Source organism: Biomphalaria glabrata, chromosome 14, assembly GCF_947242115.1.
Source record: "Biomphalaria glabrata chromosome 14, xgBioGlab47.1, whole genome shotgun sequence".
NCBI lineage: Eukaryota > Metazoa > Mollusca > Gastropoda > Planorbidae > Biomphalaria > Biomphalaria glabrata.
Window position 1 is genome coordinate 23,253,009 of NC_074724.1, and position 18,399 is coordinate 23,271,407.

Consider the following 18,399-nt stretch of genomic DNA (forward strand, 5'->3'; position numbering starts at 1 on the left):
TTTTCTCAATAAAATCATTGTACATACATGAACAAAGACAAACTACTGAAATTGAAATGTTTACTAGAAATTAATTTACTTAATTCATTAATCTCCTATGTTCTTTCTTAAATTAAACGTAAGCTGTTAACTAGGTTGAATAAAGTTTACTGGGCACATTTTGTTACTCCATTGTTCATTATGCTGGTTTCATTTAGATCTAGAGCATATAAATAAATGGTTTGTGAAATTACGATTCGAGTACGATCCACTCCTAAGAGAACATTTGCTTCGAAGTAAACATAGTTACAGACCAAACACGTAGGCCTACATGTCTCCACAAATACAAAACGAACCTATTGTATTTGGGTGATAATGAGCCAAAATATTTTTCGATTTTTTTAAATCAGTTCTTCTGACATCACAAAACTGGATCAATTTTTCAAATGTTGAGGTTACGTTGTCATGGATAATGACGGGATCAAAATTCAGTAGTCTTTCATTGACATCATCTTAATTCATTATCTGTTCGAGCCATTCTCTGAGTTTGGCTGGAATTCGGGCTGAAGCTGAAATGTATTCAGTAACATTTTTCGGTACACTGGACCGTTCACAGACTTTTTTATCGACTTCAGCACACCGCTAGGACGTCATCAACAATATAAATTAAACTAACTACGCTGGAGCGCCAGAGAAGTCGTTAAGATAGTTATGGAACTTATTTTTAAAAATTATAGAAACTCTTGAGACATTGACTAGAACAGATGAAAACTCTTCTACTAGGTGTGAAGCAGGCGGATTGTTAGTTGCTATGCAGTCATATTGTCACCTACCTTGGGTTATTGACCCCTGTATTAGGAGTGAGACAGGTATGAATGGACATTTTTTCATAGTTGCTATGTTCTGTTTGGTGTAATGCACACATTGTAAGACAAATTTCCTCACGGTCAATAGAGATTATTATTATTATTAACTGAATTAAGGACGCTTAAGCCTACCTTAGAAAAAAAAAGAGAGATTGTCAATTCGAGGCTGCGCACTTAAGCGAAGAAGATCAAAAACATTCTTAACTACTAGTCGGGAGAACAGCGCTGAAGCCAGTGCAAGACATGGCTTAAATTGTTCAGATGTGCCAAAAACTCAAACTCACAGAATGTATGTGCTCAGATTTGGTGATTAGCGCAGAACTTCAAAGTGGTGTTGGCCTCAAGATGCCAGACGAAAAAGGAGAAGATTCCGTATTAACACACAAGAAAGAGCTAAGGGTGGAAATGTATTCTTCCTTGGACGGGATAGTTCAAGAAATAATAACCAGATATGAGCAATATCATTATGTAGTAGGTAAATATGATTTTTTGTCGACATCCCAACTATTGAATCCTCAGATTGAAATCAATCTCGATAGTGCTCATAGCGATATTGACAATTATGAATTTCATCTGGAGCGAAAGAGACTTCAAATGTTTGTTTTTCTTCAGAAGCATTTAAACATCTGAAACAAGGAGCTGTTTGAGATCTTGTGTTTTAAATTTTAAAAATGTTGACTAGATGATTCAGTTGTAAATATTGTTTTTATTTTCATATTTCTGACAATTGTGGTAAGTGAGGTTCTGTGCGGGTCAACTTTTTTCAGACTCAGCATTTCTTAATGGCAATCAACGCTAAAAAAAAAGCGACTTTAGTAGTATATGCATTTGAGAGGCGCTAGTAGGCCTACAAACCTTGATATTACTATTATGTGACTCACGCTTCGTTAGAAGACCACCATTAAATCACCAGTCACATGTTATGCACTCGGATAATGCATAGAAGACAGCAGGCTATCTATTCCATTCATGCCTGCTTTGTACGTTTTTATGGAGAAGGCTAAATGAGTATTAAAAGCAGATTTCAAATAATAGTAGCGTTAAGCCGATAGACAATTATGCTCTCCAGAAATCTCACCACGGAATAGGTTGCTATATAAAAATATGCCCCCCCCCCGAGGGGGTTCGATAAGACGACACTCCAATTAATACTCCTTATCTTAATTTTCATTTATGTCTGACATTGTTTACCTTACTTTGGGTCACTTTAGAATAACATTTGGCTGGACCGATACTTGTCCAATCGATTGTCAGAATTTATTTTTTTTAAATATGATGATACATGACAGACCAAGTTTTAAAAATTAAGTTCACAATTAAGCACCTCTTTGAATAAATAAGTTAACCGTAGGCTCCACTAACCGAAACGTAAAATGAAGTCAATAAATAGCTTCATCTCTTGTACATAACATTGCTTTAAGGAAAAAAAATCTCAGCTATGAGACTACACATTTATCCCCACAGTATCTATTATTACCAGTGATCACAAGGTCAAACGTTAATGACCACAGCATACTTGAGCAGGCCCTGCACTACGCTACATCTTGTGTTTAAAGATCAATTTAAAAAATTAAAGTTGGTGGGCAGTGGCGTCACTAGAGGGTGCGGACCGCATTGAGCAACACCCACCCAAGAACACACCAGATGTCAGACAGGGCAACATTTAAAAAAAACTCAGCACACATTAGTGTAGCACATTAATGAACGTGGGTCAATAATCTCTTTGCATTATGATTTATCTAAACCAATAAAACAACATTTTAGCAAAATCTATAGGTGGCTGAGTGCATGCTATTTTAAGTAGGGGCATATCAAGTGCACATCATAATACAGAACATTACCAAATTAATGAGTGCAGCAGTAGTACCGGTACTTCCTAATTTTAGTTGCTTGAGGGCTTCCATGACATTGGCACAGTTTGGCTGACCACCACAGCTTTGTTTTTCAAGGAGCTACAGTTTTAATCATTCTGATTTTATATACATCCTATGCAACTAGATCACTTACTGCTTAGTACCAAACGCTCACAATAATTATAAGGCAAAAATTGTTGTTTACACTTCTAAAGTTAAATGATGCTGTATATTCGCACTTAAAAAAAAACATAAAAAAACTTTCCTGCTAAACTTTCACATTATTTAGAACCAAATTCATCTGTGAACAAGCTTTTTTTTGTTTGAAAATTATTTAGTGTTAGAACAGGTCAATGCTTTTTGACTGTAATTTGACAGCAGTCACAATGATAACACCAAGTAAGCTAAAGTTCCATGGTTCCTGAATATTATGATTGAGAGTACGCAGTTATATACTTCATATTAAGTACAACTATACATGTGTGGTGAAATGTTGTGATGTAAACAGATGATATAAAAAAATTAAACAAATCATTTGTAAAAATAGTTCAAGAAATTGGTAACTCTTGTTATGATTCCTCATTTGGGAGTGCAACAAACATACATACATATATATGGCCACTCAGCCCCCAAATTTTTTAATGCTGCCCTCAGCAGAAAAAAGAGCCCACCCCTGCAATATGACCATTCCTTAAAAAAAATTAAACATTCTTTTGCCACACTTTTTCTGACACCCAAACAAACACAGAAAAAATATTCAACACTTTATTTGATTCAGAATATGTCTATGTATTGAGTGTTCAAGTCATGGCAGACTGAATCTGCAATAACAAATGTGTAAGAAAACAGTTGTGAATTCACTTTCTCAAACTATCACTCATAGATCTATCAAAATAACAAGTCTTTAAATTACTAAAATGGCTGGATTATTAAAAGTGTATGTCCCAGTTCACCGCACCAGGAATATCATAACCCACGATTCCACCTTTGCCAATACATTCACCAGCGTAGAACCAGAAAACTATTTCTGCACCAACAATTGTGTTCAAAAATGCCTCCTGAAATAAAAATAAAAAAATTTTGACATTTTTAATACAAAGACAAAGTTTTAGTAATACTTAGTCAAATTCAAAATGAGAAATTTACTTATATGGATGATAACTCTAAGGACTAAGCACACCAATTACTAGTTGTCATGTCATGAATCAAGATGGTAATCATGGGAAGATTTGCTTATCATATAAATAATAACAGACGTTCTTTTACAGCAGCATCCATTATTATACTAGAATGGCTAAAAAAATAGTTCATGAATTGTTTGAACCATGAATAGAGAAGGATGTTTTACTTTCCTTCTTTCACTTTCCAGGATCTTCCATAATGTAAATAAAGATCTTGATATAAAAAGGACAGAAAGGGATCAAGTCAGCTGTCAGCTTTTCTCTTTGTGGATAATTATCAATTCATGTTTACACTATTTTTATTTTACTTTAGAATCTGTTTACTATGCATGTCAGGTCAAAGGTCATTCAGTTTTTGCAGTTAATGTTATTTATTCTTTCTGTTTACTTATGTTTAAGGGGAGAGTGTATTCTCATCATGCACCTTGACTGATAAATTCATTCAAAGTCACAAGCAATGAATATTATACAAATTTAATTTAAATGCAATGTAGTCAAACCAGTGGGAGTTAGTATAAAACGTAATCATAGTATACATTTTTCATTATTATTTATTAAAAGAAAAATTAGACCAAAAAACCCCCTATAAACCTACCTTTACAGTAAGCTGTTTCCATTTACCAGTCTGGGCAGACAATTTTAGTTTCTGAATTGCCAGAGGGACCTCTGAAAGTTCTCCTAATGTTGGAGGTCGAAGTTCAACTTTGGCATATTTCCAAATAGTGGATAACCTTGGTTTAGCAAAGGCAAGGATAGCTGTAAGGAAAAAAGAACTATTTTCACATCAAATAAAAAACCTTTATTTACTTTGATAAATAAAAACCATAGACTATCTACAGCAGTTGTGACAAAATATGTAGATTACAACTTTGCCTTCATGACCTAGTTGGTTTGTTTTAAATTATCAAATAACAATGTGTTTTGTTTTTATCTTGACTTATGGACTTTAGGAGAATCTAAAAAAGCATGATAAAAGAGAGCTTTATATATTAATCAGTTTTATTTGTTTTCTGTAATATATATATATATTGGTTTTGCAGCGAAGTTGCAGAGATTCTCTCAAATTTGTTTAACATATTATCAATTTGTTTACAACCATATTTTAGATCTCTCGAATTTCAGTATCAGCTCACCCTGCCCCTTCCAAATATACATTTTGATAGACTGAGCTTTTCTTTATTATATATGCATTGTAAATGACAGGACCGCAACAGGAGAGTGAATTTCTGAGCCAAAAAATGCAGGAAAATGCTTAATATTTTTTTTTTTTACATCTATAGTTTATTTAAATGTCTATATAATCTATTTATACAAACAGATAGAAATAAATCTATAAATTAAATATTATAATTTAATAAACATGACTTTTTCAACTACATGTATTCTCTCTCTCTCTTTAGTTCCTATTCATGGACCCACTTCTTGTTTTCAGAATGGTATGTTTGTTTTTACACCTTAATTACCCCCCCCCCCCCAATCCATCCACCCCAGTGGCGCTACAGCCCATGGAGGGCTCTGGCCTGCTTCAACACATACTTCCATTCAGGTCTTCAGGTCAATCCATCGCATTCAGGGTCTGCCCCCCCCCCATAAATCTTTACATAACTCTCCCCCCCCCCACTGCCTGTTTAATAGGTTGTGACGATCCACAATTAGTGTATACCTAACTATCCTCGCCCCTTGCTCAAGTGGCATGATAATCTGTAGTGGGCATGGTCTCTGGTTTCAAATTATCAGCCCACACTGTTTTTATTTCATTCATAAATTATGTACTTTAAAAATCTCAATCTAGGTCATGTTTACTATTGATTCAATAGTATTGAACAAATCATAGGTCATAGATTTATTTATCTCAATAATATTTCTTATTATGATATTGCCATTGCCCTGTTCAGTGTACAAGAATTACTTAAATCCATTATTTTTCACTGAACACCTTTTTTTTTCTGTCAACAGCTAACAGTATAAGTGTGAATTGAATGTCTTCCAATAGAAATTATTTATAAATTTTGATATTCCTATCAGCCATTGTTTAAACAAGACTAATAATCTAGTCCTGTGAGTTGCCAGGAGGTGAGGTAAAAACAATAGCTCAATAGCATTACATACATGGTTAACGAGAATCTTAAAAACTTTCATCTGCTTTTGAGAAACAGAATAAAAAATCAGGAACTAAAACTGGACATGCGCAGTTCCAAAAGGTTTATTTTTGCTCCAAACTTAAAAACAGATGAAACAAACAAAAAAAAAAGATGTGTTCAGCGAATGAGAGCTTACTCTAGATCTAATTATAATATTAAGATCTATATAGATCTATCTTATCCTAAAGGAGTAAAATGCCTAAATCAGTAAGTTGAACTGTTACTGAGTGTCTGAGTAAAAAAGTTCAAGCTGCAGATTTAGATTATGATATTCAATATAATTCAAGAGACAAAAAGAGTCTTCTAGAATCTATATATATATATATTCAATTATATTGTATATATGTATATCAAGATTATTTCTTAGACCCACATCTAGATCTTATCTAGTGATCTAGTAAGTAAGCTTGATGATGATGATCAATGGACTGAATGGATCATCATCATCATGATCTGGACAGTGAAGTTCAAGTCGCAAGTTGAAGTTTGGCTTGGTTGACTTTTTTTTATCTTACTTTACAAGTTTATTTTATTTAATTAAAAGTTAATTATAGTCTAATAATTATTATTAGAGTGACGAGTCTAAATCTCCAAAATGTAGTTAATAGAATAAGCTAAACAACGAAAATGCTGAGGAAATTACAACTATGTCAGCATGTAATACTAACTTGATCCTTTCGAGCTGAAATATGTAACGACCTTCGCCATCTTAGGACTGATTTACAAGCAAGGGCGAAAACTACGAATAAGTGAAGCTCTTCTACTTTTGAGAAACAAGAAAATTTTGTTTGTTAAAAATAGAAACTGGTGGCTCAGTCGATTGCATCTGGCCAATAAAATACAAGACAAGGAAAAAAAATAACCTGGCATCTCTTTTAAGAGTCTTATGTAAAGTTTCATGATAGTCAACTTATTTATGATCTACTTTAGATTTTCTAAATCTAGACTAGGTTTAGAAATAGAACTTAATATCTAGGTGTGTTATATCTACTATTATTTAGATAAGATTTTCTAGAATAGATACTGTCAATATGTCATTAATGATTCATTAATAAATGATAAGATTAGTCTGATTAGATAATCCTAAATTTGGGGTAGATCATGATCATGACAATGATTCTCATCTCTCGCTATCTCAGCCATCTGTTTTGAGTTTGATTCTTTGATCTGGCTTTAGTTTATATATTTAGTTTCTCCCGTCTGTGTCTGTGAGTCAAATGTTTAAGTGTTAGTGAAACTTAGATGTAGTCATTCTAGTGTCTTTACTTTACTTTTGTCACATATAGATCTAGATCTAGATCTATTCTAGATCGAACTTAAGAAGTTAAGTGTATGCTGTCCTGGGTAGTGTGTATGGCATGCTGTTTAGATTACCTGGATAGAAGTCTAGATCTAGAATCTATTTCTAGACTCTAGATTAGATTTCATTAGATCTAATTAAATTTTAAACTGGTAACTGCCTGAATAACTCAACCAATACTGGCAATACTACTAATCTTTACTAGATCTTGACACTGTTGAGTCTTTAGACGACTCTAGACCTAGATTCTAAGTCTAAATAAGAGTAAATCTGCCTTATTAAACCATATATATTGGCATTATTGGACATTTAAACAAATTTTTATCAATTGAATTATAAAAATGTGTCTTTATTTTATGGTTATTACAGAAATAATGTAATAGTACAGTATGTCATCTATTTTTCTATTTTTTAACACATTTATTTTTGTATTCCTATGAAAGATAGTTTTTCTTCTCTAGCTAGATAATAAAGTACACCAGTATGAAAGTGTCCTAATAGGGGTTCTTCCAGTACTAAGGCTGTTACTCTGTTGTATAGCCCCATAATGCATTAGCCAAGCAAGACCTACATATTTGGCTTCAGCATTGAGAGGAGAACATGTATATTACTCTTCCCTTGCTTTCCATTAAGCCTATTAAGAGTTATAGGGGGGTGTTCAATAAGGTATATTTTTTTAGAAAATGCTACAATATCAAACTGAACCATAATTTTCAAATACAAAAACGAAACCTAATAATATACTCAAAAAGACACAAAGATAACTTAGGCACATTCTCTTTCCCATAGAATAATAATAATAATAATATAGATAATAGATCTCGTCTAGATATAAGACTAGAGTCTATATTTAAATATTAGTATCTTTGTTATTTATATACATGGGCATAGCTGGGGGGGGGGGATTTTGTGACATCATATTGTATTAATTTTCTTTTATTGAAGGGGAGATTTTAATGTTAAATCATTACTTGCCCATGCATTGCTAAAAGGGGTTTGAGATTAAAATCCTCCTCTTCAAAAAAAAAAAACTATGGCAAACTACAGTCACCAAATTCTATTAGCATAGCCAAAGGAGGGTTCGAATTCTTCTAAAAAAAAAAGTGCAGGTCAAATTATCAATTCATTCTTTATTAATGGAGACTATCAATTAATAGGAAAACAGATCAATGTGTGAAATGTTTTAGTTGTTGGAGGTTTGAACCCCCTCCCTCCACCTTTGGCTACTCCATGAACTGTGAATGTAGTTTGCTCAGGCAAATTCTCATAAATTTATTTTATTAATGGATCCAATTTATTTATAGGGAAAACAAATCCCCCCCCCCCTTTTTTTTTCCATTGCTCATAAAATTTCATAACTGTGGGCTTGTTTTATTTTTCTATTCCTGTGGTGGGGGGGGGGGGGTGGGAGGAGGTTGAACCTCAAACATAATGTGCCATATGTTGAATGAGCTTGGTTAGTTGATGTTGATTCTATAAGATAAGATAATTTTATTGATCCAATCAAATGGAAATTCAGTTTGACTACAATTGACAACATCAGCGTAACTACTATACAATAACAGTTTAGATGAAAAATTCGAACAACATTTACACACGAAACACATTCACATCCAGCGCTTTATGAATTTGACTTGTATGTACTTCTCGATGACGACAGCTGGTCTTGTAACACTCAGACCGAAAGTGGGATAAAGGAGTTTTTAAATCTTTCTGTTTTAGTCCCAATGGAAAGGAGACAACCATTTCGTTCAGATCTTATGTAACAGTGGTTTAATGGCTGCAGGTTCTCCTTAAGAATCGAGAGTGTTTTGGAAAGGCATCTTTCATGAAAAAAGTTCTTCAAGTGATGGTAGCTGTATTCGAGTGATATGCGATGCTTTTTTAATTAGTCTATTTAGTTTAAGTCTTTGTGTCAGTGAAGTATTACCATACCAGCAGGTGATGGCAAAGTTAATTAGACTGCTGATTAAAAAAGTTGAATAATTGTTTTGTCGATGTTAAATTTTCTTAGCTATAAATTTGTTGGGCAGTAATTTGTATTAATTTTTCATATGTATTTAAAAGCTATATATATATTTATCTTTATAAATCTTTGCATTAAACAAAATGTTTTATTTAATAAAGTATTTTTTTTACAGTTTCATTTGGCATAGAGGTGAAATTATTGAAAAGCTGCAATGGATGTAGTACTGGATTATGCTGATCACTATATTTTGACTCCTTATGTATATCCATCCACATGGCCTGAAAATGATCCATGGAGACAGATAGCCTCCCTTCTACTCATAGCCAATATAGGAGGCTACATCTTGTATTTCATATCAGCAACATTTAGTTACTTTTTTATCTTTGATCACCGTCTTATGAAACATCCACAGATTCTAGATGTGAGTAGAAAATTATTTTACAATTATTTAAATAAGCCCTTGTCTATACATAGCTCATTGGATTATATTACCATATCCAGCATGCGACAGAACTTCCCTTGACTTGAGTCAGGTCCGATTTGGGGGGGGGGGGGGCATGATGCAATTTTCTCCCCCTCGATTGACCATAACCCTATTTACTATTTATGTAAATAATTAGTTACTACTTTAAATTAAATATGCTATGTATTGATGTTTGTTTGGGTAAAAAAAAAAGGTTGTAGCTTATCAGCTTCTTTAAGCAATAGTTTATGAGGCCTTTATTTGCCAGCACTGTTAGTATCTACCTGTAGTTGATTGTAAACAGAACAAAACACCTAAGAGCAATGTCAAATCTTGAGCTGTTTGCCTCACCAGGATTTGTCCTATATTGCATGTCTCAGCTGGTAAGTTCTTTAAGACTCAGCTGGTAAGGCCCATTCATTCACTGCTTCTTTTATATTTCAGAATCAGATAAGGAAAGAGATCATGTGTACAGTAATATCTGTTCCGTTCATGAGCATCCCAACAGTGACAATGTTCTTTCTGGAGGTCAGGGGTTACAGCAAATTATATGACAATGTTGGTGATACAAGACTAGGTAAACTCTAACCTTGCATAACATTGGATTATTTGGTTAATAGACTTCTTGTAAAACAATAATGAACAGGTTTACTGATGGCTGATAAAAGGATAAATAAATACATACAGCAGACAATATATTAATATATACTAAAGAACATTTACATTTTGTAAAGCATATTTTTTGTCACATTTCTTTTCTACTTTACACCCATCCTACAAATGATCTGTTAGTGCTGGAAAATAATTATTTTAAATACAGTTATTTAATGTACTTGTGTAGTAAGGTTACTATGGAGTTTACTTCAGTATGTCTAGATCTTGTTTTTGTTTTACCACTATCATGGGGCTCACATGTTTATTTCATACTTTCTGGGATTTACATGTATACTACATATATATATATATACTCAATGGGCTTCACATGTGTACTACATACTTTATGGGCTTCACATCTGTGCTACATACTTAATGGGGCTTACATGTATGCTGCATACTTAATGGGGCTTACATGTATGCTGCATACTTAATGGGGCTTACATGTATGCTGCATACTTAATGGGCTTCACATGTGTGCTACATACTTAATGGGGCTTACATGTATGCTGCATACTTAATGGAGCTTACATGTATGCTGCATACTTAATGGGGCTTACATGTATGCTGCATACTTAATGGGGCTTACATGTATGCTGCATACTTAATGGGGCTTACATGTATGCTGCATACTTAATGGGCTTCACATGTGTGCTGCATACTTAATGGGGCTTCACATGTGTGCTACATACTTAATGGGGCTCACATGTGTGCTACATAATTAATGGGGCTTCACATGTGTGCTACATACTTAATGGGGCTCACATGTGTGCTACATACTTAATGGGGCTCACATGTGTGCTACATACTTAATGGGCTTTATATGTGTACTACATACCTAATGGGGCTCACATGTGTTCTACGTACTTAATGGGGCTCACATGTGTGCTACATACTTAATGGGGCTCACATGTGTGCTACATACTTAATGGGCTTCACATGTGTACTACATACTTAATGGGCTTCACATGTGTACTACATACTTAATGGGCTCACATGTGTGCTACATACTTAATGGGCTTCACATGTGTACTACATACTTAATGGGCTCACATGTGTACTACATACTTAATGGGCTCACATGTGTGCTACATACTTAATGGGCTTCACATGCGTACTACATACTTAATGGGCTCACATGTGTGCTACATACTTAATGGGGCTCACATGTTTGCTACATAGTGATGGGAACTAAACTAACTTTTAAAAGTTAAACTAAAAAAAAGATGTCTAAATAAATATGTGTGCTTGTATTTTTGCCTTGAATTAAAACCTTTATTTATACAGGTAAAGTTTAAAATTTCATTAAATAACAGATTTAAAATTTAGACCTAGTAACCAAAGAAATAGAAATTGTTGGAGTTTTAAGAAACATTTGACCTGTATAACTATTTTATAGTGTAAAATACATGCTTGACTAACCATGCAGATGTGCTATTTGCTTGTCTGACCACTAAAAATACAACTAACACTGTTGCATAACCGTTAAACGTGCAAGGGAAAAAAAACAGGGTGGTCTTGTCATTATAGACTGCACATTCAGTACACTATATAGGCCTACACGTGTACGTCTATCTGGTCAGGTTGTTAAAATCAGTCGGACACACAGTCTATTTACATTCTGGGCAGGGAGGGTGTGTAACTATTTTAGTGTAAAGATATATCTACGAACATGCTTGACTAGCCATGCCAGTGTGTTATTTTCCTGTCTGACCTCTCCACATTAAGCAAACACTATTGCATAACGCGTAATTAAAAAATGGACTAGGCCTACATGTGTATGTCTAGCTGACCAGGTTGTTAAAATCAGTTGGACATATATATTTACTTTATGGTCAGAGAGGGTGTGGATTAAGATTTTTTTTCTAGAGTCGGTTATCCTAATGCTTTTAGATCTATATAGGCCTAGCTGTCAATTTAGACTTAGATCTCAATAATAAGTCTTAAGACTATAAAAAGGGTATACTTGATGTTCCTGCAGTTAAAAATTTATTGTTTGCCGCAAATGAATTGATTAAAACCACTAAATATTGACCTAACTCACTAATCAGATTCCCATTATAAACAGAAATTAAACACCACCACATGGCTCACATTAAAATTCGGAACAACCCCATTCATAATATTACGTAGAAGCTTTTGCCAAAAAATGTTTAACATTTTATAATACGCTACTTTCAGTTGCGAATATTTACTCCCATAACTTCTACCAGCATCTTACTTTACCCTCTTCAAATGCAAACTGACTAAATAGTTGTTAACATAATCATTTTTTTGATAATCAAAGTTATTGATATCACATGACCAGAAAACTGGGATGTGCGTTTCAACCCTGACCTTTTTAGTTAAACTTTTTAGTTAGTAATTTAAAAAATTAATTAAACTACGATTTTAACTAAACTTTTTTTTTTCTAGTTAAACAGTGGCCTTAATTAATTTTTTTTAGTTAAACTAAAAGCTTCTAACTTTTTAGTTAACTTTTGCCCATCACTATTGCTACATACTTAATGGGGCTGACATGTTTATTGCATACTTTCTGGACATACATTTTATGGTATTGGGCACTTTAATATATATAGATAGATAGATATAATATATATATATATATATAGATATAGATATATATATATATATATATATATATATATATACATATATATATATATATATATATATATATATATATATATACATATATATATATATATATATATATATATATATATATATATATATATATATATATATATATATATATATATATATATATATATATATATATATACATATATATATATATATATATATATATACATATATATATATATATATATATATATATATATACATATATATATATATATATATATATATATATATATACATATATATATATATATATATATATATATATATATAATAATAATGACAAACCAAATAAAAGATATTGATATTTTCACAACTAAATTAGTAATAAAATGTACACTTTTAATAAATAGACTTAATTTAGAAATATGAATATTTACATTGTAGGAAATTTCTTTCTAATGATGAGTCACCCTGACTAGATTATCATGAATCTAATTTGTTCTGATATGTTACATTACCAGGCTATGCAGGTGTTGTGTTGAGCATGTTTACATTCATAGCCTTCACTGATATGTGTATCTACTGGATTCATCGATTCCTTCACCACAAGCTGGTATACAAACACTTACACAAACTGCACCACAAATGGAAGGTAAAGAAACTGTTTTTAAAATGAAACAATTTACTTTTGTATTAACGCCTGCACATCTGCTGCTCTAGTGATGTCAAGCCTTCATGGTTTATGTGGCTGACAATATTTTGTATGTTACTTAACCACTAAGCCACCTCACTAAACATTTCTAATCAAGAAGGTACCAACAGTATTCATGCAGTTATTATTTCTCAAAACATTTTCTTTTGTCCTAACTAATGATGCGAAAATACCATACCGTATCATCGCCGTATGTCTAACGGTATGATCATGATGTATCGGCATATGAATAAAAAAAATAATAGTTATAGTTATACTCATGCTGTTATAGTCTAGAATAGTCTAGATTTGAAAAAGCTAGTCTAGATCATCTCATTAGATGATAATGATAGATCGATATCAATGAGTATCAACTATTATATCTAGACCTAGATAATTAGAATAATTAGTTAGAATCTTACACTTACAGTTCTACAATCTTGAGTTGAATCTACCAAAGAATCTACCACTAGCCGTGACTAGCCGGAGTCCTGACTAGGTAGTCCCTGGGCAGAAGCAGCGTAGATCAAAAAGTAGATTGTATCTAAATATCTATTATCAGATATAATATTCTACTAGTAAAGTCTAGATCTAATTAAATCTAGATTCTAGATCTAATAATAAAAAACTTATTTTAAAAAAGGCAAGACTAGATCTAGTAGATGATTCGTACCGATGATTATAGCTAGGGCTAGACTTCTATCATCTAGCATTACTAGATTAGTGTCTAGATCTAACTAGACAACTAGTAGTTTTAGTGACACTCTATTAAGTCTATTCCTAGACAAGTTAAAGTCTAGACTTTAAGACTCAGAGACTATTGTGAGTATGTCTAGATCTCTAATACTTAGAAGTTACTAGTTTCTTTATTAGGCCTAAATATAGATAGATGTAAATTGATGGATCTACTCTGTTACTATTATTATAGAATTAAAATGACATCTTGACTAGATCTAGATAATCTAGTGTAAAAATCAGTCTAAGCTACTATTAGTTAGAAGATTCTATCCAGTTAACTAGTTCTATATTTGGTAAGATCTACTGACTACTCTGACTCTGTCAGCCAATAAATATTTAGATCTATTAGATCTTTTATTTGAAATAGAGTTAACTTTTAACATAGGTGCTACAAAGTTTGATTTATAAATACTAATATAGTAGTAGTAGGTAGGCCTATCTATGTGCATGTTATATATAAAAAAATGAAATGTTCAAACATGCGTGTAGATTATCGTTATTTAAGTAAAAGTTCTAAAGCTTAGAATTTATAGTTTGTATTTAAATATATATTATATATATATATATATATATATCGCTAAATGTTTTATTTATGTCGTGAAGATATAAGAGGCATCATGCTTGCAGGTTTTTTGGGGTTGCCAACCCCCCCCCCCCCTTGCAGGCAAAACGGGGCTCTGTCGCTTGCATCCATGCAAGGGGGCTCAAGTTGAAATTCCAACTTGAGCAGAGTTGTGTTTGCTGAGCACCTAAAAGTAGCACAAACCTTCTCCCAGATCCCCCTTCTGGTTCACAAAAGAGATAGGACCATAGCGCACTGAGCATGCTAAGGCATGAAATATGCACTGTATAAAGACAATTGAAAACAAAAAAGAACATCCTTGTGTTCAGCTAGACATCATACAAAAAATATCACCAGAACGAAAAAGTACATTAGAGAAATTTGATTATCTTGACAAAAGAAAGACCAGTAGATTCTAAATTCGCATTGGTATGTCATCTTCAAATAAAAAAAGCATTCTGAATTGATCTTGTTCTATTAGACACCTCTAATGAATACAAAATAAAAAGTTTTACATAGAAATGACATGACTTAATTTAATACTGTAATTTTTACAAATTTATATCAACTCACTCTGTCTGGTAAAAAGCTTGTACATGTTATGTCTCGGACACCTAATCTCGTATCAAGTTGAAATTTTGCACAATTATTTCTTTTACCAACCTGACACCACAAGAATCAATAAAAAAAAACATAGCCAATTAGTTAATTAACTATTGGTAATTAATTATTTGTTTGGTTATTTCTTTTACCTGACAATAAAAGAATCAATAAAAAGATTAACAAATTATGGGTAATTAATTATTTTTTTTTGTATCTTAAACAAGGAAAAGAAATTGTGCTTGACTAATGTGGTGGTATAAGTATATAACTTAATATTTGTAGGTCGCAGCTTTAAAGTTTGAAGCTAACATTAGATAACTATTAAACCTATTTCGATAAGCTGGCAGAATGATTAATGTATTGGTCTGAGAAGGCTTTAGCTCAAATTTCAGATCATTCACCTTTTTTTTTTTTTTATAAATGCATGTAAAAAGAGATCACCCTGATACTCCCTACTTTCTCCCCCTACTTCTTTCAAGCTGGTCCAGACATTTGATAGGAACATAGAGCATTGAGAATGCTAAAAGCATGAAATTGCACTTAACAAAAACAATTGATAAAATTATTTGTAATCGTGCAGATTTATTTTTGTTAATCTAGATCTCTTACAAATTTATATACATGACTGAATCAAACTTATTGATACAACTATGTTAAATATAAGCTTTTTAAATTTGTTTTTTTGTTACTTGATTAATACTCGTATGAAATTATAACTACAATACGAATACAGCAAATATTTTTATCTTATAGAAATGCTGATGTAGTATATATTTTAAGATTTAATTAAATTTATTACTGTTGTTTAAATTTCAGGTTCCAACACCATTTGCAAGCCATGCATTTCATCCTCTGGATGGTTTCTTACAGAGTTTACCATACCATGTTTACCCATTTTTGTTTCCACTTCACAAGGTAATATACATCCGTTTTGTTTGTCTACATTAGCTTATTGAGGGACAGTCAAGTTCTTATTAGCTCAGAGAAACTTAATGGGTGCAGACAGTTGTTGTTATTTTTGTTATTAGTGATACAATCACACATTTTGTCAGATTATTTTTCACTGCAATGGGCTAGGAATCTTTTGTTATTAAGTCTTCTGTTTAAATCTCTTAAAAAAATTCTTTTAAAGGTATCCTTGAGTCACTTACTTATAAACTAATACATTTGATATATTTTAGTAAATGTTCTTGTTAACATTTATCCAGGTCACATATCTTGGGCTGTTTCTTTTTGTCAATGTCTGGACCGTGTCCATCCATGATGGAGACTTTAGGGTGCCAGAGACTCTCAAGCCCATAGTAAACGGCAGTGCACACCACATGGACCATCACTTGTTTTACAATTACAACTATGGCCAGTTCTTCACCCTTTGGGACAGGATTGGTGGCTCCTTCAAGTATCCAAGCTCCTTTGATGGCTGCGGTCCCATTGACCTGATTTTATCTAAAGAAAAAGAGAATGGCAGGTTAAAACCTGAACACATAAAAAATGGCAAGAAAAGAGATTAGTACATGTTTTAGGTTAAATTAATTAGTCACCTATTGTTCAGTAATACAAAACAATCTCTCATATTTTATATGGTAGGATTAAAGTGCCTTCTTGGCATAAATGGTTTTAGGGCTTCTATGTAGGTTTTCCCAATCATATCAGCTGATGGCATTCTTAAAATAATCAATTTAAAAAAAAATTTAATACAACTTCAGTATTTTTCTTTATATGGTATATTTAAAATCCATTCAACTACATTATTATATACAGATTTAATATACAGTTTTATGTGCTTTAGTGGACCATTTTTCAGAGTATTTATTACTGTATAAAAATATGCGTTCTTCTAGTGTTGTGAAATGACATTCATTTGTTGATATAAAGTAGATGTGTGAAAAGCTGGTTTTGGGTCAGATCAATTTTGAAGGTTTTTTGTTTATTATTGCTAAAGAATTTTCTATCAAGTTAAAATATTCTAGGTAGACATGTTAAATTTTGTATACATTTATTTATTTATTACTAATAAAATTAAGGCATTGTTTCAAGATTGCCTTGCCACGTAGCAAGTGCTGCCACTTGAGGAGTATTGCAGACTTTGAAATTTAAATTCTTTGCGAAAGTGTATGATCACCTCATGACTTCTGTCTATTGATGTTGGCCTGTTTGTTACTTATTGAATTTCAAAGCTCAATTTAAACAAAAAACCATACATTGTGAAAAATTTCATACTAAAGCTATATATCTCAAATAATTATTGTGAAGGAAATTAATATCTATTTTGACACAGAAGAAAGAACTATATTTCATTTCTTACCTAGTAACAAATTCAATGTTTTGAAAGATATTGACAAGTGCTATTTCCCAAAGTTCCTGTAAGCAGCAGGGTATTGCCAGTTTATAGGTCCCATACTATTGTGTTGACAATCAAAAATGCATACCAATGAACAAGGAGCCATCAAGAAATATTTCAAGTTTTAAAGACCCTATGTTTCATAGTATAATGATCATAAATATTTTATCCTATGTCTGTATTGTTATACAGTATCCTTATTTGAATTTAAAGACTCATGTATAAGCAATAGTGAATGATGTCATATGTACTATGCTATTTTTAAGAAAATTATTAACTGTAATAAAGGGCATTTTCCAAAAATTACTGTATGAATGATCTCCAAAATCATTTTTGTTTAAATTTTTATGTTAGTACATTTTAATTTTAGTACATTAAGTTGTCGTGTCCTAAGTAAAATGTTTTCTGTTGCTTACTGTTGCTGCATCAGTTAAAGAAATTATTGAAATACTGTGTTTTTTTTTTTTTT

General features: G+C 32.2%; 2 protein-coding genes across 2 annotated transcripts; one reads left to right on the plus strand and one right to left on the minus strand.

Moving 5' to 3' along the window:
- Nucleotides 1–3,449: 3,449 nt before the first annotated feature.
- Nucleotides 3,450–6,825, minus strand: LOC106063307 (ATP synthase subunit g, mitochondrial-like). Its single transcript, XM_056010490.1, has 3 exons — nt 6,689–6,825; nt 4,475–4,635; nt 3,450–3,756 (listed from the first exon to the last, which is right to left on the minus strand). Exons 1-3 carry the CDS (start codon nt 6,726–6,728, stop codon nt 3,628–3,630), a joined length of 330 nt encoding a protein of 109 aa, XP_055866465.1. The 5' UTR covers nt 6,729–6,825; the 3' UTR covers nt 3,450–3,627.
- A 12-nt stretch (nt 6,826–6,837) lies between these two features.
- LOC106055237 (lathosterol oxidase-like) lies at nt 6,838–18,241 on the plus strand. Its single transcript, XM_056010489.1, has 6 exons — nt 6,838–6,996; nt 9,462–9,710; nt 10,197–10,329; nt 13,517–13,647; nt 16,406–16,504; nt 16,798–18,241. The coding sequence occupies exons 2-6, from the start codon at nt 9,501–9,503 to the stop codon at nt 17,098–17,100; spliced, it is 876 nt and encodes a 291-aa protein (XP_055866464.1). The 5' UTR covers nt 6,838–6,996; nt 9,462–9,500; the 3' UTR covers nt 17,101–18,241.
- The last annotated feature ends 158 nt before the right edge of the window (nt 18,242–18,399 follow it).

Coding starts and splice junctions, on each gene's coding strand:
- LOC106055237 (XM_056010489.1), top strand. CDS start 9,501: ATGGATGTAGTACTGGATTATGCTGATCACTATATTTTGACTCCTTAT. Junction 10,330..13,516: donor TGTTGGTGATACAAGACTAG/GTAAACTCTAAC, acceptor TTACATTACCAG/GCTATGCAGGTGTTGTGTTG. Junction 13,648..16,405: donor AACTGCACCACAAATGGAAG/GTAAAGAAACTG, acceptor TTTAAATTTCAG/GTTCCAACACCATTTGCAAG.
- LOC106063307 (XM_056010490.1), bottom strand. CDS start 6,728: ATGGCGAAGGTCGTTACATATTTCAGCTCGAAAGGATCAA. Junction 4,636..6,688: donor TTTCAGCTCGAAAGGATCAA/GTTAGTATTACA, acceptor TTTTCCTTACAG/CTATCCTTGCCTTTGCTAAA. Junction 3,757..4,474: donor GGAAACAGCTTACTGTAAAG/GTAGGTTTATAG, acceptor TTTTTATTTCAG/GAGGCATTTTTGAACACAAT.